This window comes from Oreochromis niloticus, linkage group LG14, assembly GCF_001858045.2.
Source record: "Oreochromis niloticus isolate F11D_XX linkage group LG14, O_niloticus_UMD_NMBU, whole genome shotgun sequence".
Taxonomy (NCBI): Eukaryota; Metazoa; Chordata; class Actinopteri; order Cichliformes; family Cichlidae; genus Oreochromis; species Oreochromis niloticus.
In genome coordinates this window covers 31,286,908-31,313,864 of record NC_031979.2, presented here as the reverse complement: position 1 = coordinate 31,313,864, position 26,957 = coordinate 31,286,908, and the positions used below count along the sequence as shown (strand labels likewise).

The window sequence follows — 26,957 nt, the reverse complement described above, 5'->3', positions numbered from 1 at the left end:
GGTTCCTCACAGTGTCACTATAGGCCAAGGTAATGCCATCCAGAGTAAGTATCTGGTTAGACACCATGTTTCTAAGAAGTGCAAAAATCTCTCTCCAAAAGTTGATTCTGTTCATCTGGACGTAGCGTTTTGTGGGAGAAACATTTCGTCATTCATCCAAGTGACTTCTTCAGTCTCAGCTGACTGCAGGTTTCCCCAATCTTATAAACAGAACATTTGCATAATGACTGAAACCAGCCAAATCAAACATGTCAATGTACTTTATATGTGAGCCCTTGTGAGTAAGGGGGCAGCCAAAAGTGGCTTTTTTGGTAGACCTACTATATTCGCATATGCGTCCATAGTGCACTCATTTGTGTAACTTTGCTATATTTTATCATCAGTAATAAAAATGGTAGTAACATGTATTTAAAAGAACTCTGTATGTAATGTATTTTCCAGTATTTCAGAATTTGAAAAGTAGGCCACCTGCCAAAACAAGCAAAGAAAACAATATATATATTTTTGGTTGAGAGGAGATTTTGGAAGTGATGTTAAAGTATGACACTGATTTAACAGTCTGAGCTTGTATGGCAGGACACCTCAGAGCCTAGGTGTCCTAACAGGGAAATCCAGTCATCTTTCATCTTGAGCCTGGACTTAGCAACTGCCAAGAGCAGTGCCTGTGCTACTAAAGCTGCACTCTGACTCATAAGAGGCCAAAAGTTCAGAGAATGTAGCTTGGGCAAGACCTTGACGCAGAAGTTAGGAGCAAAATCTTATCATCAATCAAAAAAGAGAAAGAAAGAAAGAAAGGAAAAAGAAAGGAATGGCTGCCAAAATGTCTGAAACAGGTTTGCTTTTCAAGTTTTGACCTACAGCATCACTTTATTTAACATTTACACACTGTTAGTTAAAACATTCAGTTCCTATTTAGCCTTTTCATGCTTTCAATCCTGAAAATAGCATTTCTTTCTGACTTAATTGCAGCATTAAATACATTTTCAAATAAATCACACACCGTTATGAAAGATCTTAAAGACTGTAAGATGCAACGAGAGTGAAACAGGTCCTGTAGTTATGCTGTAATGTACCCTACCTGCACAGGAATCAAGGTCGCTAAAAGAAAACATTTTCATTTCTATTTTTGCTACTCTCAGAGACACCTTTCATCTGTACCTGCTCTCAAATTAAATGATTCATAACTTTGAGTGTGATTTTTTTCAGTGTTGAGGGGTCTTTTTTCAAATGTGTTTCCTTGATGTTTCGTGAAAAACACACATCTTAACTGAATATCTGTTTTTGTCATCACCAAGAATTGCCATGAAAGGATTTTCTCCATAATCATTGAGATAAAAGCAAGGTTAGTAAGGAGGTTTAAATCAAGGCTGGGTGTCTTTAAAGGAGCCAGACTGGATTGTAAAATAAGTGACAAAACCATTAGTCACTGAGTTATTTACAACAAAGAATACAGTTGGTGAAATCACCTCTGTGACCTCGTTGAAGAAGTTAGTGGGTAAAATTTCAGGTTCACTGCTGTGACGGGGTATTTATGACAGCATGTATTAATTTATGTTAATATTTTCCAAAGCAAGTTAAAGAGAACCTTATAGGATGTTACCATCACAATGTTTTTCTAAACCTTCACACTGACCTGGGAGCTGTCTGTATTTGTCTTGTGCAAGAGATAGCAAGCTGTTATTTTTTTGTTCTTTCCACCACCAAATACACCCCACAAGAGGTCTTCACAACTTTTAATTAAATGGAATATTTTTACACTGCGGATATGAAACTTCCTTTTCTCTCTCAACATGGCGGCATATAGGCCACGCAGTTTAGACTTAGGCAATTAATTACAATTTTGTCAAGTGACAAGCATTAATTACTATGTTCCCAAGAGTTTATTGTCTAGTTAAATAACATGTAAGCTTACAATGAGATTTAGGTTTTATTTAACATCTGTCTGTTTATCTATCTAATTATCTATCTATCCATCAACATCATTTAATTTGACCTTGTTTTAATTTGAATAGCAGCAAACAAATGTTTCCATTTTTGTTTTATAGCAATTTTATAATCATAATATGTTGATGTCTGAATTATCAAACACTTAAAAATATAGATATATGCATAATTAGATAATCTACAGCATACATTTAGTTCTCACCATAAATCCATGTGATTTGTAGACAAATTCTTACATCGCATTTTGTTACCGGTATCACTCTGCGAAGTTACTGTGTCTCATTAGTATGCAGTGGGGTGCTCAGAACCTCTAACACCTCTATTTGCAAAGAAGCTCTTGTAAAATCAAGCACCAGAGGTGAACTTATGGCTTGATAACTGCCGTTCATATGAAAATGAATACTTGTTTTCATTTCTTAATGAATGGAGGCATTTTTGCTACTGTTTTTTTTTCCTGAGTTATTTGTTTTCTTTTTATCCTGCCTGCAGTTTATAGTTTATTCTGCAGTGGTGTGCTTGACTGCTCTCCAGCCATTCATCAAGGCACTGCTTTCCATTATTTGGTGCAGTCAGCTGAAACTGAGAAAGGCTTTTGGGGTGGTATGGCTCATTCTTCCTCCACCAACTCTCTGTTCTCCCAGACAGAGACGTTTCTAGGCTTTTTCACCTTATGGCCTGGATCAGTGGTCGTTAGACGAATCAGTGAAATTATATATGCAGCACTCTTCTCCGATGATTTGGTTTTCTGACCTAGTTGCTAAGCATGGCATGATTTTCCATGAGTATTATATCAAAACAGTAAAACGAAATCTACAGAAATAGTGACAAAGCGCTCAATTTACATTCATCAGTGAACCGTCTTAATCCTCTATTTAAGTATAGTCACAAAGACTATCTTTCTCATATTCACATTTTCTAGATACCCACCCAGATCACAAGACTTGCAGAATCAATAACCTAAGTATCATATTCTTAGCTTCTAATATTGTCAGACTGAGATTCCATCAGGCCATGGTCTGAGCTGCATTCTGATAACAGCATGAAAAGAGGCTGGCTGAGATGAAATGAAATAGTTTATTGCTAATGTACACTCAACAGCCAGCCATTCTGCACATCTGTATTCATATTTGTACTCTACACCTGCTGTACAGACCTCATCCCTCATAGAGATGAGAAGTACTTGCATCCAGCCTGTGTTTCAGCAGACATCTGTTCCTTTGGTTCCGCTTTAAAATCTAATCATCAAATATTTGTGTTTACAATGAAGACGCTATCCTCTCTCCCCATTTACATTTCTACCTAATTTTAGCTGTGCAGGTAAATATTTGATTCATGAGGCAGTGTCACTTGATTCTGCATGAAAGTTAATGCCATGGTTCATGGATAGATGTGTCAGCAGCATTCTGACTGTGTGAAGCACAGCAAACAACTTGACTAATCTTGTGTTTGCTGACATTGTGAGTGATGATCAGTGTCCTGGTGGCCCACCTGAATGTGGACCATAAGCTCCTGGCTCAGGGTGATATTGCCGGTTTCAGCTTTTACTGGAGTGGCCTCTTCGCTTCAGCACAAAAAAAATATATATATATAGCAGATCCACGTGATCGCTAAAAAATATATATATATAAAAATAAAGCTATATTGCAAAATGGGAAAGGGCTACCAAGGGACCAACTGTAGTTTAAGAGGTAGGCTCATAAGCAGACTGATGCCTTAGAGATATTTTTAATTAAAGCAAGGTCACAAAAGCAAAACAATAAAATCTTGGACTTTAATATAATAATTTAGATTTTGAGTGAAATGGGTTCACTCAGTTAAGGTTTCATCATTTTATGTTTTTAATCTTAACCTCCCTTTCTGCAGAGCTGTAGGGAGGCTGGATTGGAAAGCGGGGGAGCGAGAAGCACCCATGACATCAGATATTGACTTTTTTTTTTTTTTTAACTTTAGCACTCCATGGTGTTCTCACATAAAGAAGCAGAGTATCCAGCTTGAAAAAGCAAACATTAATGGTATTCATGTATCACAGGGCAGAAGTTAGTTTCATCAAGACATCTTGGGTCACTCAATCCTCACCTATTCACTGTCACGGCAGGCAGGTTGCATCCTGTCTGCTGTGAATATGTGCAAGCTGTCAACCTTCAGCTGTAACTGCCTGAAAATAAGTATCCCCCTCTTTTTCAGTATAATACACCTTACCACTGAAAAAAGGATATAGCAATGCCCAGTATTGAAGTTCTTTAGCCTGCAGAGGTGAAAAACGTTGTGTTTAAAGGATGGCCTATCCTCCCCTAAAACATCTTGCAAAAGTACAGGCTTATTCCTCATTTCATCACTGCACTTCACGGAGTCGTCTTGGATCATCAGTAGAGCAGACAACCTTAATACCTCTATTACTTCTACAGTTTGTTTTCATTCACTGGGAAATACAGCCATGACTCAACACAAACTACTCATCCTTGCTTACTTTTCTCAATGTTTTCAATGTTTTCTTTAGTTCGTTTGGAGACAGATAATACTTGACAGACAGACAGACTACTGGACTTTTTAAAATTTGACTCCAATAAACCTGTACCTTTGAAAAATTCTTATGAAAGCTTCTGCTGTTTAAAAATAACTCTCTGGCTTTATTTCACTTCCCACTTCATATAGTCATTTTTCTAAATAACTAAATGCTCTGAAGCTACAGTTTTTAAAGGGCTCCAATATTTATATCACTCTGTTTCTCATTTCCATCAAAGGAAAGCAAATACAGCCTTTGTGCTTGTAACAGTGTTTATCTACAAAGCATAATCTGATACTATGAAGATTCACGTCGATGTAGCTTGTACTTTAGGTTTTTCCCAGTGTGTGCCTGTGTTCTTCTTAGGGAGATGTTCGATCTATCTGTCCACTTCAACAGTGCTGTAGTCATTAGAAAAGACCCTGCACACCGATCACTTTACCTCTGCTCAAGTTGAAGGTGCAATTACAAGGTCACCAGACTTTATTACCTTAAATACAAAATGCACATCGCATTTTTCATTGTGCCACGTATTTTATGCCTTGTTCAACTCATTTGGTAAAACTCTTTAACTTTAGCAAATGCTATTAAAATGATGGGATTTTAGTAGAAGGGAAAGCAGTATTATCACTGTTATCACACCATGGGAGTATGGCTGAGACAGTATGCCTCAACATACCAAGATCCTGAAATTGAAACAGCTAAATGCAGTTCAGCCATTACTTATTTATTTAGACCTGTGTTTTGTCAGCTGTAATGTGCTAAAATGTATTCAGAAATAGCCTATTGCAGGCTTTAACAGATATTGATTGAACAGTATCTAAATTCTTGCATGTTTTTGAAGACGGTTATAATAAGGTAATTACAAGAATGCTTAATTATTCTCCCTACCTTACCTTTAAAATTCTTCATGGATACATGTTGTTGCACACACATCTGTGCACCTGTAGTATGCTGCTGAACCATGCTCCTTTAAAGGTTAGTGTACAGGGTTGCACAGGACAGTGTAGTATCCTTCTAGCGGTTTGTGATTCATTGACTTTCTAGAATATTGTTTGCCACTGTTCTGTAGAATTAAAGCCAGCCGCCCTCCACTCACAATCTCAAAAAAGAAAAAAAGAAGAAGAAGAAGAAATGAAATACACTCTGTAGCTGGCACTGGGGATTATGTTTCCTCAGAAAGGACAGCATTTTCTCACTCTAGACTCCTACAGAATGTCAAGACAGTGGAATTTCATGAATTTATTAAGTAAAGATCAGTTAGCTCCAGTGCACCTGAACCTTAAAAACACCACCAAAAACAATATTCACAGCATAGCCATACCTCTGAATATGTGAAAAGCCTTTATTGGCTTTGCAGGCATAATTAAAAGAAATTTTAGGGGGTTTTTTTTGCTCAAACTAGGGTAAAACCTGAGGGATTGACAGTGATGTTCATTACTGTTTGGGTTTTTACCTATTTTTATAGCATTCTCTGTGAATAGTGAACAGTATACTCTGGAGACATGCAGCAAAGATACTGAAGAGATTATATGAAGAAAAAAAAAGCTAAGCAGAAACTGACAACAACACCTCCACATGGTACCCCACACACAATGTATTTGCATCAGCATTTCCTACCCAGCTGCATTTGAATTATTGTGATGATGGCATTTTTAAGTCACATTTTATTAGTGATTGGAGCAATAATAATAATGATGATGAGATTAAATTATGCAGCAATACACAGTAATAATAGATGATAAAAGCCAATAATAAATGATAAATCTGTACAAATATCAAAGAAAGCGTTTAAAATGCATTTTGAGAAGTGTTACCGATTGAGCAATGAGCAGGTAGTTGATCAATAAAGCCACTGCCACAATATTAAAATCAGCAAATGTGTGCTGTTGCGTTGGTCCTTTACTTGTTGTTAAAACAACTGGTGCTCCTATCGGAATGGACACAAGACCTGTGGGGGTATCATGTGGTCTCCAGCACTGGGATACTGGCAGCAGAACCTTTAGATCCTGTCGATTAGAGGGTGGAGCACTGCTGGTGGAGACTGATGTGCCATTGCTTTTTCTGCAGCAGACTTTATGCAGGATGCGTCAAGTTAACATCCACATGAATCCAAGCAACTAAGGTTTTCTATAACAACATTGCATTGCAACAGCATTATCAGTGGTATTCATCTCACCTGTCAGTGATTTTACTGCCGTGGCTGATGTATATGGTGTATATGTAACGTGTGTAATTTGGAATATTTTTCCTATTACTATTTATAGTCAGCCTCACCTTCACCTCTTTCTGACAATGGTCTCCATCAGGACAATCGAGGTCAAGGAAGGTCCACAGACCTATGGCTGTCCCAGCCTCCTCTGCTCCCATGTGTGAGCTGGACTAATGAGGCAGACAGCTGCTCCCGTAGTTGAAATGTCCCTGTGGTGAACTGTACCTGGGAGAGACAATGTCACCTTCAAATTCAGGCACATTACTGTACTAATGGAAACCAAAGCAGACGTGTAAAATCAAGAGAAAAAAATGTGCAAAGATTAGCTTTTAGACAGTGAAATGTATCCAGGAAAAGGCGGTACATTAGCTTCAAGCATGAACTCGAAAGCTTTAATGCTTTAACACAATTTATCCTTTAAGGGTCTAGCCTGTTCAGGCTCATATTAGCCTACACTTTGTCTTATCACAATTCCCTATGAAGGAGTATTGTTTTAGACATCTGTTTCTGAAGCTTGGCAGAGTTCAATAAAACACAGGCGGGATAGAAATGCGTCTGCAATGTAATTAGGGGACTATGCTGAGACGACAAGTACAAATGTGGAATAAGAAGGTAAAATCCAGCAAGGCTGAGTGATTAGGCCTCATTTGGATGTCTTCTACACACTGTGACGAGCGGCTGTTTCAGGGCACGGCATTCACTCGGATCGAAGGCCCACGGTGTCTAGGATTATGTGTCAATTTACCACCCAGCTGCAGCTATACACTCTACAGCAGAACATGACTACCTCTAATTAGGCCATGCTACCAATTAGAGCCCAGCAATAAGGAAGCAAGGAAAGCACTCTGGGAGATTAAAACCTACCATTGTTTCCACGATAAAAAATCACTGTCTTCTACAGCTGTCAAAGGCTGGGGACCATGACAACCAGGCTCCCATTAAGCTATCTTTGGTTTACTGTGATGTAATGAAGACGTTAATGGAAGTGGGCAATATGACAGAACATTAAGTTTGCAAGGTGTCAAGCCTGAAATGGTACATTAATGTGATTCTGTGAATGGACAGTAAAAACTAGCCCAATACAGCAATCTATTCATGTCACAACCATGACCTCAAACTGTGTTTTATAATCCTACAGGTATCCAGGGTCAGTACCCCATAACTCAGAATGTGACGGTGGTGGAGGGGGCCACAGCCAACATGACCTGTCGTGTGGATTACAATGATAACACTTCCCTCCAGTGGTCAAACCCTGCACAACAAACTCTCTTCTTTGGGGACAAAAAAGGTAAGTAATACTCCCAGGGAAAATGCTTGTGATGATTAGATAATGAGATGTGATAAAGACGTCTTAGGCAGATTATATTACAAGAGTCTTATTCATTAATTTTTCAAATTTGGAGCATTCAAAATTGCCCCTGCCTGCAAGCACGCTGTTTGACTGAACACGGGGAAAAAAATGATATGAGAGAAATAAATACATTACTCGTAATGTTGAAGGAGACTATTAATGAATGTGTATCTCCATTGATGTCCCAGGGCACAAACTAAGCAGAAATAGACTGCTTTTGAATTGCGCTTTTGTAATCATGAAACACTGACAGTGTTGTTTACAGCACAGTAATGCCTGTGGATTGTAAGATGATTGGGCTTAATTAGTATTTTAGTTGCCCTACATTTGTATAGCTGTTTGTATGTCACTCTGGAAAGGAAGTACACTGTTGCAACCTTGTGAAACACGGCCTCAGCCAGAATGAATTATAATGTGCTCTCACCAGCCAAATCCAATTTAAAGGTGACAAAAAGTCTAGAGTTGATAAATTGGAATTGGGGTGAAAGGGAGTATAACATTGGACTGGTATGGAAGGGCTGGGGTGTTCATCTTTCAGTGTTTCTCACAGCATATTACCCATTTCATTTATGGTGTAGCTGCTAATACAATATCATTGGTTCAGTGATTGAAGATGAACTTTCCCTTTGAATAACAATTGATAAGAGAGAGAGATGCCAGAGTGAACCAGCAGAATGAGAGTCACAGTCTGGATTGAAGAAATACTTTCTCTCTCACAAGTGATTGGATTTAGTAATGAGGTCTAAGGTGTTTTATTAGATGAAATTACTTCCAAATACAATTAAATGAAAGTTAACTGAATCTTAAACAGATACTCTTATGTGAATGGTGTAAATGTGCCCAAAGGATCCGGTCTTTGAGCCAAACTGTATTTTTGGAGAGAATAATAGTTGTGGTATTTTAACGTGTCAAAGGTAAAAGCCTTTAAAAAATCGTTTGGAATGGATTTTAAATGTTTCTGATTACATCACTTTGATATTTTCCATCACATAATGCAAATGTTTTTTCCCTCCCTAGATTACACAGTGTGACTGGCTGCATCATTAACAGTTAAGGGCAACAGCTGGCTGATAATATACATTAGCTAGTGCTGTAGCTCATGCTTATAAAACATCTTACAATGTAGAAATTCACAATATTTGATGGGGCGTTAGTTTAGGCCCAGTGGTCATGCATGCAGTCGGCTATTAAGTCTGTGGAAATGGGAAACTGCACTTTCTGATAAAAACATTTTAACCACAATGGCATATTGTCACGACAACAATGATATTTTTGTTTTCTTACCTTGAGGCAACTGTTGTGTTTTGGTGCTATATAAATAAAATTTAATCAAATTGAATTTTAACATATTTACATTATATTTTCACTTTTAACTTGTATTTCCATTGCAACTTGACATTTATTAGACTTGTTAGACACCTATAGTTTCAAATGAACCAGATCATACCTGAAAAAGACTCCGCTCTTCTTCATTATCAAGAGATGCGACGTTATGAATCAACTTCTTTTTTTCATTTAACATAAATGAAGCCGGTTGGCTATAATATGTTCCTATCTCCTGTGAGTGCAGAGCTGCATCTACTTGTAAATCTGCAATGCTGTTGCTTTAAGCATGTAAGGAGAACTTGGGGAGCACAATACGTGTGAGCCATTTTGCCCTTCTCGGGTAACCATTTATATTGGATGACAGAATCCTTTTCCTGAGCAATAAGGATGACAAAATGAATGTAGTCCATTCAGCAGAGGTTGCCAGGGCTAAGTGTGGGAACACTTCCTCTTCATCTCCTACAGCCAAATGAAAAGCCTTATTGGCACAACAAATACGATGCCTGTGAGGCCATCAGGACAAACTGGAGGCGTGGAATGACACAGGCTTCATATGACGAACAGGGTGGGACACCTGGGAAGAAATCTCTGCTGTGCCAAATCACCAGTTAATTGCTTGGCAGAGGGCTGCAACTGTCCTTCTTCTGCCGTTTGTTGTGCCTTGTTGTAGAGCCAATGAAAAATGTTAAATTCAACCTTATGCTACCTTTCAGTCCAACAACTAGCTGCAGACTGGTTGAGCTTGAGGCAAGCTGTTCTCTCCCTCTCATGAACAGCTGCTTGTGGACTGCTGTCACGGAGTAATTTAGATTTTTGTAGCCCTTCTTGTTTCTAGTGTTTAGATTTATGGCTTTCTTTTTTTACCTGCTGTTCTGATAAATATCTCCTTTCCTTTGTGCTTGTTGTCTCTGTGTGTTGTCCACCTCTGCATACTATAATCCTCTTGGGAATCCATGACAACATGGCCATATGTAAGCATTTGAAGCTCATGCAAGTTCCCTTTATTCTCTCTTCACAGAGAGGATGGGGGGAGTTTGTCATTGTGCATGTGTAATCCAAAGGCGATTCAGCTTTCACTGCTTTTATGTGTGATTCTGGATGCATAACACATAGAAGTAATGATGCTATGAGGCATTTTTTTGAAATCTACTCTTGGTCATTCCCTCAAGCTTGGTATTAAAGATAAGGGCATGTGTCTGGATGTGTTTGGAGTTTGATCTAAAATTGTGCGAGAGGAAAAGGAGTATTAAAATGACCTTTTAAATTCCTTTGAGAAGTTATAGCAGAGTAAAGTGAAACAACTAAAAAAAAAACTGACATTCCATATTCAATTGAGTTTTACAGCTGCTGGGTAAAGTAAGACAAAATCTGATCTTTGCCCGAGCTATAATTTGTTCCATTTTAATTCAGGTCTGACAAATGAGATTTTTTTAAAACTGCATTACAGCCAAGGACAAAGGGATTTCTGTGTCTTTCAAAAACACTGAATATCATAAATCTACTCCAGTTTAACAGAACTATATGTAGTGTGTGAAACGTCCTTGGCATTATTATTGACACTGTTTGTTTCAGTTACATCAATTATGGCCAGGAAAAATACTTAACTTAAAAAAAAAAAACATCTTCCAAGGCACAGCTTTCTGATTAGCCACTCCTATGGTAAAGCTAAGTCATTTGTAATTGTTCACCCTTGCCAACATGGTTTACTGTTATTAGACGACAAGCAGACGTGACCAAGCTGTATTTGGTATTATAATACAAGTGATCACATTAAAGGATGCACTCTTGTGCTTCATTTTTGTGCATCATTGTTGGATCTTTTGGCTGATATTTGGGTTTTATGTTACTAGAATGAAAAATGTGATAGCATGACAAAAAAATGGCAAAGATTTGGAACAATAAACGCCTATGATCACTACTGTACTGTATTAAACTCTAGTCTAGTTGCTAGTTGATGCTTTAGTCTGGGACTTTAAGGGAAACCTTACACTTTTCACACAAAAAATATTTTTCTTATCCAGTTAAATTAACATAGTCTTTTCACATTACAGATCGGCAGTACTCATAACCCTAGCTCCAACATTAACATTATCATTTTATTATTAGCCATGGCTACTAACCGCTACCCTAACAGTGGGCAAAAATAATAACTGTTTTAATGATGGCACTAATTATGCACAGTTTTTCTCCAGAGTGTCTGTAACTCATAGAGGCCTGGCAGTTTTACAACTGCCTTGCCAAAGGGGTTTGAAAGAAACCATCAGGGGCTGTTGGTATAGGATACCATCAAACAAAGTGCAACCACAACTTTGATCTCTGGAATTGTGGTTGCACTTCGTATAATTTTTCTTTGTTGTAACATCTCACACAACTTTGACATTTTGATTTGCATGATTACAAAAATGTAGGTCACAAAAAGCATTTTAATAATCAACTATTGTTAATTATTTCATGGTGAGTATTGTACTTAATCCCAAGAATACTCCAATTGACCTTTGGCTGATTTAATAACAACATACAGCAAAGGAAGGATCACAACAGTGCATAATTAGATTATAAACCTTCTGGGATTCTTTAAATGAAACACAATTCCAGCAGCGCATCATGCAAAACTAAAACTTCTCTACACAGCAAATGATGTGATGGTGTGACAAACCTGCAAAAAGGATAAAAGATTCAACAAGGCCTAGGTTGCAGGTAGGAACGAGACAGTCCAATTGGTCACGACTAAAGCGATATGCATTATGGGTGAGAGTGCCAATGATATCTCATCCTGTCCCATAAGAGGCTCAGTTAAACCTTGAGATTGTTAACCTTGCTAGATTTCCACATCCGATCCATATGTGTTGGATTGTCTCTGCATATTTGTCTAAAGCTGAACACAGCCCTCTTCTTATTTCATGCCAGCTGGCTCTTTGGCATGCGCCTCCTCATCCATTATGAGCATCTGAGTCTTGGTTGATTGTTGCCACCTCACAGGCTTCAGACAACACTAAGGCAAAGACCAGCATTCAGACAAACCACAGACCTGAGACAAGGGAGACAGATAGGCTTAATAGCTAGGCCAATGCATCCTTCATTTATTAGGCTGATTAGTGGTTACTGAAAGCGAGCAGCTCTGTGGTGAGTTGCCACAATGAAAAAAATTGATTTAGACCATATGTCTTTTGTAGAATTATCCCTTTCATATGCTGCTGGAGTTAAAAATTACTATTCCTGAGCAGGACAAATGAGAACAGAGCTGTCTTTTACTGTCTTCATTATGATTAACTTCACTTTTGGCTTCTGTGAGAAAAGGATAAATGTAAGCACCAGGGTTGTAAAGAATGGTAATGACATCTGTGAGGCATGCAGAATGGAAACAGAATATTTTGTCAGATATGGGAAATATGAATAATGCAATTAATGGAAAGCTACTGCAGGTTGCATGTCAAAGGCAGATAGCAAATTGCTAATTTGATCTACAGCGCGTGGAGCAATGTAGAGCAATGTACGGCATATACATGCCATAGCAGATTGTTAAAGACTTCTCCCCATTTCACTTCCATCTCTCAGAAGTTCATGGTTCTTCATTCATGACATTTAATTGGGGCATTCAGTCTGGATCATAAAGGTCACAAAGCAAAATTGATCTTAATTGGCTTGTAGTAATCAAAATGCTGTTATGTGCTAAATGAATGCTCTAATGTGAGCATTAAAACATTCATTAGCTTGAGAGAATGAAGGATAATTACCAAGGATGCAATTACTGGAGTGAGCACCAATGAAAGCCCATTTAAGCCTCCATTCTAGAAAACACATATTTGATGGTGTGTCTGTTATCAGCAACTGAGTGACACTTACCTTTAAAATTCCAGTTGAACTACATATTATTATTATTCTCGTTATTATTGTTATTACAATTAATATGACTTAGGTTCTGTATAGTTCATTCATAGACTTAAAATATGAGATAAAATAAAGGACGGAAACAAACAAACAAAAAACATTTACGTAAGGTGTAAAAGATTAAAACATAGCATGGCGTTAACTTCATAAATGTAAATGTCACATAATATTTTTTCTAATTTTCTTGGGGAACTAATTTCTACAGGTGACGAGACATAGATTTGCTGTTACCAGTGTAATTGGCAGCAAACATTTAAAAAGTGCCTCATGGCCACAACTAATGTATTTCTTTGGGGACTAATGGGCTTTTAAGTGTACTCCTTTACCTCTAGCTTCACTGAAATGTGAATCTACCATTAGGGCACTCTACACTCAGCTAGGATCACTTCTGTGCAGAGCTACTCTTCTATGTACTAAATGATGATCTGTGCCACACTGCACTCTAATGTATAAAAGCTACTTTCAGGTGCTCCCTTATTCACAAGGGGTCACCGCAGCAGATGGTGCCACATGTTTGATTTGGTACACCTGATGCAACCTCAAAGGGATTTGAGCCTCCTCCTCGTCTCAATCCAGTGAACTTTCATTTGTTAGCTAAATATGTAAACCACTGTACTATGAAACCTCTCATCTGTAACTTATATTAAGTATTTAGTGTAATTATCTGTTGTATTTAAAGGCCCTTAGAAGTTTAAGGCCCAACTGAAAGAAGTGAAAAGTCTACATTGTAAACTATTACAATTATATAATCCTGCTTGGTACTTGTTTTGGTCAGGATTTAATCTGGAGAAACTGACAGCATAGATGGAGGAAATCCCACAGTGTACGATCAAGTTAAAGCTAGTTAGTTGAGAAATGGTCAAAAATATATTCAATCTCATTATTCACTGCATGAAGAAGGTACGCAACATAGCTGCTGGAAAAATTCCTCCCTCTTTGCTTAGCTCCCTCAAGTGCCGGAAATTAGTCCAATTTGAGTAGCATCTGCTCTGTGGGATCTTTGAAAGCACGGGCAATGACAATGGCCCTTTGGAACAAGGCTCTTTCCTTTTCTTAATTGCAGCCACATGTGTGGTGGGAAAGAGCCCCCTGCCTGCACCACTATAGACCTGGAACACATCCAGATTCGCCCACACAGTCACCGAGCGTGCACAGCTAGCAGCAAACACACTCTAATTGCAAAGAGTGGAGCCCCTGGCTGGAGAGCGGGTGGGGGTTAGTTGCCAGGATCCTGTGTTCTCGCTTAAGGAGAGCTAGTGCTTTCACATTTCAGCAATAGCTCAAAGTGGTTACAGGCCATTCAAAAAGGGCCAAATGGGGACACAGTGCACATGTAACATATTTTGGCTGAACCCAAGAGCCATCAGCTTCCAAGACTAATGAGTAGATGTGGAATCTCATTTAATATCAGAACTGTCGGTGGATACTTAATTGTTTTGAATTAAAAACATTTTAACACCCCTCAGTGTCGTGGAAACGTGAACGCCATGTGATAATTGCTCTTAAAGTCACTCAACTTTCACTTTTATTTTTAAGGTCATTGCTATTCTAACCAGACCATCAGTTCTTCTTATGTTGTCAAAACTGGGCATCAAGTTATAGTTTCACGTGTTTTGAACATATTACCTGCAGGTGATATTCAGTAAAGTATGCCTAGATTGTCAAAAGTAGATATCAAAAACTTTGGTTATGTCCATTGACCTCACTTTGGTCTTCCACTGGTATGGTTGGTAGTGCGAAGGACTGTCAGGGAAATGAGCCAAACATTACTTTGCATCAAAAGGGTAAAGCAACAGTATTCCCTGCCCTGAGGGAGAACTTGGGTGTCAGTTTTACTGATTTGAGACAGCCTTGGTAAGGCCTCCATCGCAGAAGATGTACTGCTGCCATGCTATTAAGCTGCTATCCTGCAAGGCTGGAGCATACACAAGGTCAGGGTGCAGATTTATGTTTGTGCCTTAGCAGAATGAACAGCGCAAGAGCTATCTGGGGTTTGGGGGAAATGAACCTTTTCATCACATTGATTTCCTAAACCACCTGGAAAAAAGCTTTGTCAGCCGTTGGCATTTGGGTCTGATTGTGACAGATCTGGCCACATTCTAGGCCTCCAGCCTGGATTGGATTCTGGTAGTATGGTTTCCTGGCCATATGCAGTTTGAGTAATAGATAACCCCTGTCTTTGGGTTATTCAAACCTTTGTACATCTCATTCTATCAATATGTCATTGACCCATGTGTTGTGTAGTACCAGTGAATGTCTCACAAAAATGCATCAGTCATGACCATCTTTTATTTAACTATAAGTTGTTTGCCAGCTTTTGCGTGGGTTCAGCCTATCAGAACAAGTATTTCGGCTACTGACATTTAGATATATTTCAATTCTGAATAGTAATATGATGTTGTGCAGAAGATACAGAAAATGAGCTGTATCCAACTTGGTCCTTTAAATGTCATTTGAAATTATCACTGGTCTGTACTGTACTTCGGTCACTGTTTGGTATTTAAACTGATAGCCTACATCTATTGAGTAGCAGACTTTGTTAGGAGGTTTTTTTTCTACTACGTAATTTTCGCGAATAGCAGTTTAATTGTCAGAGTCCAGTGGAAATGTGGTTTACCAAAGAAATATAAAGAAAGTCACCCTTGGAGTATAATAGAAATGATTGTTACTGCATTTGTTGAAAATATGTGTAAATAAGCCACTGTGGAGTTCTAAGGGTGCTAATGGTGCAGACTGGAAGGAGGCTAACTAATCACCATGGAGAATCAGCATTTTTAATTATTCTTGTTGCCCGTGAAGAAACATAATTTCAAACCGATCGTAGCTGCTGTGGTAAACCACGAATTATTCTGTATTTAAACACCCGGATTGTGTGCTACATGTAATTTTAACCAAAAAACACCAGCTTTCTCTGACCAGTTCCCTTTTACATAACAACAGCAGACCATTTATCGTCATCTCAGAGATGCTTTAAGGAGCGGGGGGGTTAAGAAGAAAAGTTGGCCTGTTTCTCCTGACTTTCCTCAGTGCGTTGCAGAGATAGAGGGATATGGGCCAAGGGAAGCCTAGTACTGTATGTCATCTTGTTGAAAGCTTTGATCCTCCCAGCCCGTACTGCCATATCTTTCAAGTTCCTGTACAGTGTTTGCTTAGACCCCATCACCTCTCCAATGTATCCATCCACCAAAGGGTTTGCTGTTTTCTGCCAGAGCCTCTGGGCATTTTCAGGCTCAGTAGTGAGGATGCTTAACTACAAAGAACATCAGGCAGCTTTGTTTCAGGATGCTGTTTGCTACAGTAAGACTATCAAATGTTTGTATTAAGCCCTGTAGCACATAATAAGCTTGCTGTCTGATGGCACAGCTTGTTATTAAATTTTAATTCTTGCTTGAAGATTGTTTTTATTTACACAAGTCTTTATTCTTGGATTACAAAAAGTCTCTAGTAAGAAACTTCTTAGGGGCATCAATGTCTTTTTTTCCCTCTTTCGTTTTTTAGCGTGTGTGATTACACGATAATGATCATCAAATTATATGGTGTAACTGAAGCCGAAGAACAGCATTGTTGATAATGAACTATGCCTGTGTAAACCTAATAACCACTTCACCCAATCTAATTTAATTGTGTATCACATGTATGCTGTGTATGTTTATCACTAAAATCAAATGGAAATAACACTGGTGATTAATGATTTTTATATAGATTTGCTCTTTATCTGATAGGGCAGCACATTACATTGGTCACAATGATTAAATCCTAATCAGCACCTATTCCTGCTGCATTTTGCCAGGTTTTGCCTGTGTAGTACAATTCAATAGAGTTCAAATTGCTTCAAATGAAAAAGGGTGCAGGGAAAGCGCTGGCCAAGCCTCGGGGGACTGAGGATTAAGAATGTGCAATTTATTCAATGAAGGGCACTTTCCTCCCTGCCCTCTGTGGTTGGTCGCTTGTAGGAGCAGGTGATTTTGAATTTGAAATTGTATAGAAGATGACATGAACAAGATCACCTAATTATAGATATATTTCTATGGGTTGGTCAGGGTGCGATCTACCCATTGCTTTTGTCACTGCTCATGTGTACAACCCAGTCCTATCAGTGCAAAGATCTGAAAACATGTCCATGTCAGTATTAAAATTTTGCCTTTTGCACTGTAAGTGTTGCACGTCTCTGAGCACAAGCAGAGGCAGCTGCTAAAAGTGTAAATGATTACCCCCCAAAATATTTTAATCTCAGACTGTATTTTTTTCTGTCGCTACGCTTCAGTGCGTCCCATGGATGCCTACTGTATTCTCGTTGACTGTGAATAAGCCTGTCAGCCTAGAATGGAAATCAAAAGAAAATGTTTCAAATCACTGGCCACAGTATGTGTTTGCAGCATTTGACAACTATTAGAAATAACTGAAAGCACAGTGTATTCAGCCTTGTTCTGGTAAAGGTCATCTGAATTTCATAGTACCTCTACACGTTTGCTGCCCTCACTGAAATTCAGTGTGCATTTGCTCATTAGTTAACTGTACGTCTTCTTTCCTCTGCCCTCTATGACTCTTTGTGTCCTCCTTTCTTGCATAGCTCTGAGGGATCACAGAATTGAACTAGTTCGAGCCTCATCGCAGGAGCTCACCATCCGAATCAATGACGTCAGCCTGTCAGACGAGGGACTGTACACTTGCTCGCTCTTCACGATGCCTGTCAGGACCACCAAGGCCTTTCTCACTGTTCTGGGTGAGCATGTGCATTTTGGTGAAGTCTCCATAGGTGAATTACTTCTCAGAAAATAAACACCTGCACATGCTTTTAGTTTCTGACATTAAAAAAAAAAAACTGCACAACTGTAACATTGTCTGCTAGATGAAAAATACTAATAATAAAGTTAAACTTCTAAAGAAAGATGGATATTTGAAATAAATTATTTTTGTTGTTGTTAGAAGAAATCCACCTAGAACTCCCACTGAGATATTACTCAATGTGCATACAGTATATTTTTAGTTGTTTAGATTTACATTTCTTTGCACTGCAGGAGTGCCAGGACGACCAGAGATCACAGGCTTTACCAAGCCAGCAATGGAGGGGGACGTAGTCACTCTCACGTGCACCACATCAGGCAGCAAACCAGCTGCTACCATCCGATGGTTCCGAAATGACAAGGAGGTCCAAGGTAAGTGTGTGGAATGGATTTAAGAAGCCATTGTATTCTCATTGTATTCTCTGTCCATTTCTATCTGTTAGTAGGTGTCCTTACTGTCAACTCACTCCGGTGCTCCATTTCTTTATGCTAAAATATTCATGCGTTTTTCCCGTGGCTGTATTTCAATAGTTCTATGAGTTGCATGGTGCATTGTCAGCAATGCTATTGTACTTGGGAGCTGTTCATTAGCTAACTTTTATTGATTCTAATTAAAAGTTAACTGTAAATAAAAAAGAATCTCTGCATTCATTGTTCATTGTCATAGAAATTAAATTAATGATGCATTCAGTCAGTTAATTCATAAAAGACAACAGCATCCAATACAACAGCTCTTAAAAAATATAAAAATGTCAAGTCTAACGTTTCTTCTTGGACTTCAGTGAACAAAATTTCCGAAAATGCAGTTTCCTTTGAAATAGAAAAAGATCATCAGAAAATTTGAGAAACCCATATGTTTGTGTTTTGCTGAATATTTTATACAGTATATCTAACATATTTTCACAAGCTTTTAAATTTCTTCTTTTGACTGAGTAAGTGACTTCTCCATAAACTGTACAATTACTGTATGTTTTGATTTTAAGACAAAGAAGTAATAATTGACTGAAGTGATCTATTGCATTTCAGCTGTCTTTTGCTAATTGATTGGCAAGGAAAACCAGTTAAGAAGGGCACAAGAATGTGTAATAATACAAACCTGGAAAGAGCAGATAACTAATTGAATCCAACAACCCCAATGAAACAGTGCAATAGCAGATGGTAAACCATGATGTGCAGTGATTACAATAAACCAGCAGAAGTTTTCAGTGGTTCCACAGAATCATACAAGCTTTCACTTTCTTGTACACTGCTTTCCAAACTCTTTGAAACTCTGCACTTTGTGTTGTATAGCTTTTATCACCTTCTTACTTCTGATTTTAAGAAGCACAGGGAAGACAAAAACATTAAGAAATAGGAGTGGAATGTTTTTCCTCAATTTGATGGCTGAGATATGCTGTTTGGAGCTCTTTAATGTAATGGAGCCTGCTGTGGAGGCTCAGTGTGACAGTTGCTCTTTATTGAAGATTTGCACCAGAGAGCTTTTTCTTGGTGGTTCTGTCTGTGTCTGGCCAACATGGCATGATGATTGATGGGAGAGGGGCTGGGATATGAAGTTTTCTTGTTGAAATGACATGCACGTAGATTCCTGAAAGGCTAGTGGAGAGCTGGCACACAGCATCACAACCAGACTTGCTGTCCGTCTCAAGATGCAGTGAGAGATGAGATGATATTTTTGTGCTTTATGTTTTAGAATGCACTTAAATCCTTGAAGCCTAAAAGCATATAATCTTAGGATTTATGGACATGTGCACATAAGCCCAGTATAAAAATGCAATCGAGCAGAGTTCAAAGAGTGATGCATGCAAATATCAGGATAATACCTTTTGCTGTGAGATAAAAATTAAATACCATATTGTTCAGCGGGCTTTCACGAGCAAGCATAAAGTAAAGATGAAATGAAAAAATCCCAATATTTATATGTGATATAGAAAATGGCATTTAAGTATGTAGAAATTGTGCATCTCTAAAAAAAGATCCGGTGCCCCCAGTCTGCCCCAAACTGGTATGTTGTATACAAATGTGCTTTTATTAGTTTTACTGGCATACAGTGGATTTTATTAAGTCGCTTGGGCAAACACATCAGGAGCGTTGCATCTCCAAGTCAAAGAAAAAAAAGAACATAGCAGAGACTGGAGGGTTTGACTTAAAAACTTCATTTCCATGTCAAAGTGTCAAAGACAGGGAATGTCAATCAGTGCTCTGGATCCAAGTCTTTTGTAGGTGTGGCTTTAAAGCTTTCTTTAGCGAGTATGTTGTGGGAGCAGCATGTTTTGCCATTGGTTCTTCTGTGAAAGATCATTGCCGCCAGTGTCTGCTGTCAGTCAAATCTATCCCCACTGGGGGACCAGTCTACAAAGCTCTAAGACGACAGAAGGTGTAATAGCAAAAACATGTCATATTTATTTCATGCTCTGATGATTTGTTTTTCGACAATTTATATTAGAAGCACACAGCATTACAAACCTCAAAATGCAACTGTCATCTAGTGTCAAATAATTTGTTTACAGAGTATAGAGTCATACAAATTACTTGTGTCGCTGAATGACAGCTAGACTTCAAATTGTAATCTATTGAGAAAAAAATCCACCCACTGTTACTCTCTATGCATACATAAAGTTATCCTTTTTCCACAGCGGTTCGAGATAAATTGAAATTTTCTATTTGGCACATTAGACACTTAAATTGTCCAACTATCCTACAGTACAGTTGGACAATACATTTCTGTCCTCTATTTTAAATCAGTGCTCGCTTCTTGTTGAGCAAGTTTTACTCATTTCTTATCCATATACAGTTTTAGTATATAAAAAGTGTCTGCAGCAGCAGCGGTTACTGTAGAAAAGAGCAGGGATTGCAAGTTCTAGCCTTCTTGTGGTATCAGGGATATATTTGTATAATTGTGCTATCGTCTTACTGACAAAAACTGACAGCTCAGAAGTACACAGTGAAATGTATATCTATCATATCAGTTTCATCTTTAGTCCTTTATTTATTTATTTAGTCCCCTTTCCTCTACTTTCCCCATTCCTCTCACAATTATCTCACAAGAGCCCTGACAAGGAAGCAGTTACCATTTTTTAATACCTGTGGCCATCAAGGCTGTGTGTTGCTTCATATACTGAAATATGTTTCCTATATAGCCAGTGTCTCACTGCCTAAAGTAAGATACGTTTTAAGAAAAGCTGGGAGATAAGTGTTTTATTTTCAGTGCTTTTCCTTAAGTCCAACATTAGAACTGACTGCTTTTTTTACTCATTACCAGTGTTAATGACTAATTACTGATTACTTCTCCAAAAAAGTAATCCTGTTACTTTACTGATTACTTATTTTCAAAAGTAATTAGTGACTTAGTTACTTTTCAAAAATATGATATACAACCTGAATACGTATTAAAGCAATAGACCTTTCAGCCCAATTCTATTTTTTATGCATAATCCATCATATAAAATTGAATCAAATGTAAAGCCTCTTTTTAAAAATTGTTTTATGAGTTTTAATCTTTTAATTTTATGCACATTGCATTAAGCAAAAATTTAATTATATGCAACAGTCTTTGACTTGAAGAAATTTTTTAACATTTAAAGTTATTTTCTGCATATTCCAGCATATAAAATAAAATAATGTTTTGTGTTTACACTCTCTCTTTCAAATAGACGCAAGTAAAACACAGCAAAAAAAAAATTACTTTTTTGAAATAATAATCCCTTACATTACTCGTTGCTCGAAAAAAAGTAATCAGATTACTTGCAATGTGTTACTGCCCATCCCTGCTCATCAGAATCTAAAAGGATATAATACGTATACCTACCCATCTAAAGCGAGATGACTTGAGAACAGGCTACGTTTTTTGCCCCAATTTTAATATTAGTTAGTGTTTTTACATTTTCAATCACTTGTGATATTAGATTAGATTAAAATCTCATTTAAAAAAAAACAGTGCTCCTTAGCTAATTAGCCCAGTTGTGTGGTGGAACCAAAATACAGCATAGCACCCTCACATTCCCAGTCAGTCAGAATTTACACTCCGAGCTAAAGGATCACTGGCTGCCAGCCGGCTGCAGTGCACTTCCCAGCCAATTTCCAGCTACTGTCTCACTCCTCCTCTTGTTGTCAGACTGCCTATATTCTGTCTATATGTTCTGTGCTATTCACTAAATAGCTGAATGCATCAACATATAAACTACCTAATAATATTTTTAGTGCATGTCTTGCACACAGTGTGACAAAATAATCTGTAAAAGAATGCAATTAGTAAAAGTATTAAAAGTAAAGCCAACAATCACTACAGACTGATTTGTGGTCAGTATTTGTTATTTGTGCATTTTAACAATACATTTCATAACTTTTATATTAATTTCAGCCTAACTGTTTGGTTAGATGTACAGATGGATGGATGAATGATAATGTTTGGCCAATCATTGATTGATCATTGATCCAGTAGTGCAGTCAAATGATACACTTATTTACACCGAGATAATCCAGTACAGAACAGACTCAGCTGTCATGGAGCAGGAGGTAGACTACACCAACGCACACCTACGCCAATTTAGAATCACCAGTTGACCTAACATGCTTGTCTTTGGACTGCGAGAGGAAGCCAGAGCATGATAATGGAATCAACACAGGCTCAGGAAGAACATGCAAACTCCACACAGAGTTTGTAAGGTGAAATTACATTACAAACACGTAATCAATCAGTGGATATTAAACTGTGTAGTGTCACTGAAAATAATGCATATGAATTGATTAAAAGGACATGTTACTTCTGGTTGGTGGGCACACATCGTTTCTCTACATTTCCATCGTTGGGGCTTATTTACTGCTATGCTAAGCTTGAGCAAAATGGGTAACTCAGGTAGCAAGCATTTGGCTCTGGAGGAATGTCACAGTTTACCTGTTCCAGGCAGGGTCAAAGTTTAAATTCTCCCTTTATTTAAAGGTTTACTAAAGTTTGTCTAAGTCTACATATTGGCCCCAGGCCTGTGTGTCATGGGAGACACCACCAAGAACATTTCCCAACAACCCACCACTGAGGATCACTAGACCACACAAGCCCTTCTGCTAGAACAAGGCTTGGATCCAAGAAAGTACTTGGATCGGGAATAGCCACTTGGGTGGAGGCCCCAGGGACAATGTGAGACGTGCAGGAGGGATTATAACTCCCAGCTACCCTGAGACTCACTAGCTCCCTCCGAAGGAGCTGGAGGGAGTTGCTGGAGAGACAAGAATACCTGGTCATCTCAGGCTTCTATTACAGCTGTGACCCTGAAGTGAAAGAAGTATTTTGGAGAATGAATGAGAATAAAGAAATGAAAGCACCAAAATAAAATGATTACTCCAAAAGCCCCCAAAAAAGCTGAATTTGAGTTAGTACTATAAATTACTTCATTAGCAATTAAATAGAGAAAAGTAGTCACAGAGTAAAAGACAAAATCAGTCCAAGTTCAAGGTTCATCTGCCTTTAATTTTCCAAGATATACCTCAGCAAATCAGTTAAGGTCAGAGAAAAAAAAACAAGAATCCTGTCACCGACACACTTTCTTGTTAAAACAGACACTGAGGTGGTGCTTACAGGAGTGCCTCCAGTTGCCTGAATACAGCTTTACTGGCCTCTTGGGGTACTTGTTCAAAGCAAGCACAATTGGGCACATTCCCATTCTTACGAAAGCTACCTTAGCGTGTTCTCTGGCGATGCTAGCAGCCGCCTTAAAAGAGACTGACAGTTCCTCTGTTGCAACCCTGATGCTGCAGGCGACTTGACGAATGAGAGAAAAAGCTGGAGAGATTTGTGTTTAATGCCACAGAGGCACTTCCTTTTCCCCTCCTGTACTCCAGGGCAAAATCCAAGGCATCTGACTCTCAAATATAAGGCCTCCGACTTTCCTCTTTGCTCAAATCCTATGTGATGCTTGGATTTTTTTTTTTTTTCAGAATCTTGACATTTATGATGCACTCTGTTGCTCTGTGCTTGCATTCTTATTCCTAGCGTTATTAATTTCAGTTTTGAAGTTTGACTTTTTCACATTTGTAGGCTACTCTGCAGTACATTAGGATTTTGTAAGGCCATTTCATGAAAAATGGAGTAGTGTGGCACAAACAGAATAGATTAACCCAAAATGATGATGCTACGGGTAATCTGGGTTTCACTGAAAGGAGCTTTTAGTGTTTAATAGACCAATATCAGTGTGTAGGTGTGTGTTTCTGAAGGAGTGGAGTGAGCACACACATATGTATTGATTGACTGTGGTTTGCAGTGGATGGCAGGCAGTCCAGGGGGAGGTGGTTGGAAGTATGTAATGTGAGGAGGATGTAAGGAGGGAGGGGTGAGAGGGGTAGCATCTCCAAAGAAAAGTCCTTCTGAGGCCATTGTCAACTAATGTCTTGTTTAGATCCAATAGCCTTGTACAGCAGATTCTAGAGAAAAGCGTCAGTGCCACACTAAGTGCTGACAAGAGAGTTGCAGCAAACGGCAATGAAAGGCTTTCAATTACAAGTTAAGAGGCATAGCTTAATGAGGACAACATCACAGGGCAGGGGGAAAAATGAAAACAAATTGAGATGAGTTAAAGGCGAATGTTTTGGTATGAAACTAAGACAAAAAAGAAGGAAGGAAAGAAGAAGTGTCACCAAAACTATGGAAATCTATCACATACTACTGAAGGGGGGGGAGTATGCCTGTTTGCGTGGCTGGGATGTCTGAGAGATGGTCCTAGAGGAGCAAACACACCCAACCAACCGAGTCAACTCTCATATTGCTCTCCCTTCACTATTCACTCTACTTTGACTTGACTTTCAAAGGCTAAGGATTCTTTCCCTCAAAGGAGATGCAGAGAAAAACAACAACAACAACACTGCAGCTGTCTATGTCAGAAGAGCAACATCTTGAAATAAATTTCTTTCTTTTTTTTCACAGTTTTTCAGATTTACAAGATGATTTTTGTTTTGCTCTGCTTCTTTCTCCAAAATAATTTTCCTGTAAAAGTCTTGCTCAAAAGCTAGAACTGCTCCCCAAAAACATAAATAATTCACAAGTACATTTCACCCTGGTTCATATTCTGATTCCCCACAGGCACTAAGGAGGTGAACGCTACAGGAAAGTCATTCACAGTGAGGAGTAGCCTTCAGTTCCAGGTGGACAAGCGGGATGACGGCGTTGCCTACACCTGCAGTGTGGAGCATGTGTCTTTGTCCAAACCCTACATGACAACCGAGGTCCTGGAGGTTCACTGTGAGTGGGGTCATAGCCTGTAAAACTGGGTAGATTAGCATTTTTTAGATTAGTGAAATACATGGATTAAGATTACAATTATGTGTCCAGGTTTAGTCTTGCATTTGTTCTGGATTAATCTGGGATTATCTTGCAGGTAAGGGATTAGTGCCTAAGCGGAACAGTGATATGGGCTATAGCTAAGAGCTGCCCAGTAGGCACAGAGCTAACTACTGTTGCATTTTGTGTTAGAACCACTTTTTTGTGTTTCTTTTTTGTCTCCACTTTGCAGATGCTCCCCATCTGGAGATCACACATTCACTCATCATCCCACAGGAAGGCCAATACTTCAAACTGGAGTGTGTTTCCATAGGCAACCCAATGTAAGTTGAAAAGTATTTACAACTTCAATTTAATAGCAGCGCAAATAGCACAAATTGCACTTAAATGGAATTTGTTTTGTGCCTTGAGATGACTGGTGAAAATGAATTGAAGTGAAATCAAATTCATTATGGTTTGTTATGGTTTCTTTATCGCAGCAGTTTATTCACTTGCAGTTAAATACATTTTCTCAAATTCTTTCCCAGACCTGAGCCAGTGGAATGGTCTAAAGATGGAGGAGAGCTGCCAGACATTGAGCGTATGATTGTGGAGGGAAGGGAACTTACCATCACTACGCTAAACAAGACAGACAATGGCACATATCGGTGTGAGGCCAGCAACCATCTGGGGTCCAGTAGTGCTGAATACATACTGTTTGTATATGGTGGGTACTTCAGTAAGGGCTTTTCTTGTTATGCTTGATCATTTCTTTTTGTTGCTGCTTACAAAGTTTTGCAGGCAGTTGTGTTCAAACTCAAAGGCGGATGGTGTTCATCACAAAAATACAAACCCAGTCCATGTCAAAAAAGCGAGAGTCAACTGGTAACTGGAACTGTTAAAAAAAACCTGCTTTAAATATGAATCATTTTTCAATAGAGGAAGATCAATAAATTGATTATCTTTGCAATATCAGATAATCAGTTGTTAAAACCGGTGGAGACACTTTAGGTGTTAGGAGTTTATGGGAAGATAACTTCACTTCAATCATTTAACAGTCATTGATTAATAATTTATGATTTCAGCTATCAAGGTCTCCACACCCACACATCTCTTTGAACGATAAGCAGATAGACTTAATGAATGGATATTTGGATAAGCATAAATGGGTAAACATGTTTCAGATCTTTTTCATCAAAAATAAATAAATAAATAAATAAATAAAAATCAGATTTCCCTGAATAATGTTTGGCATTAATTTGAATGCCATCTAGATTAAATTGGTTTTAATATTTCAGACACTTTAACCACATGTTTTAACTACTATTACTACTGCAACATATGTTGTCAATATAATGGCTGGCAAATATACAGTTTTAACATTCAACACAGCCATTGGGTTCAATGATTTCAGTTTATTCTAACATGGCCATTAAGTCTAGAATCATGAATAAAATGAAACACCAACGTTGCTCAGCTAAGATTTCTGTATATTTCATTATACAACTGATGGTAGCTCACAACAAAGAAGGAAATTTAATTATGTAAAACACAATGATGTATAAGTTCAACACGACACTTTACATTCCGCTTCCATCTGGATCATCAGTTGTCATTCGCAGACGACACACCGCCTTCAAATGACAACCTGCACATCCTCATGGCTTTTTAGTTTGTGAGACAGCTCTAAAGCGAGGCATGTGTTT

At 38.4% G+C, this 26,957-nt stretch overlaps 1 protein-coding gene across 3 annotated transcripts in view; it reads left to right on the top strand.

The window, feature by feature from the left end:
• Positions 1 to 26,957, top strand: part of LOC100695412 (cell adhesion molecule 2) — a 141,173-nt gene that overhangs the window by 106,920 nt on the left and 7,296 nt on the right. For all 3 annotated transcript variants that reach the window (XM_025898412.1, XM_005455044.3, XM_005455043.3), the window contains 6 exons: positions 7,798 to 7,947; positions 17,795 to 17,947; positions 18,243 to 18,380; positions 25,075 to 25,233; positions 25,505 to 25,595; positions 25,800 to 25,978. In XM_025898412.1, coding sequence (XP_025754197.1) covers positions 7,798 to 7,947; positions 17,795 to 17,947; positions 18,243 to 18,380; positions 25,075 to 25,233; positions 25,505 to 25,595; positions 25,800 to 25,978 — 870 coding nt within the window. The remainder of the gene's footprint in view (positions 1 to 7,797; positions 7,948 to 17,794; positions 17,948 to 18,242; positions 18,381 to 25,074; positions 25,234 to 25,504; positions 25,596 to 25,799; positions 25,979 to 26,957) is intronic.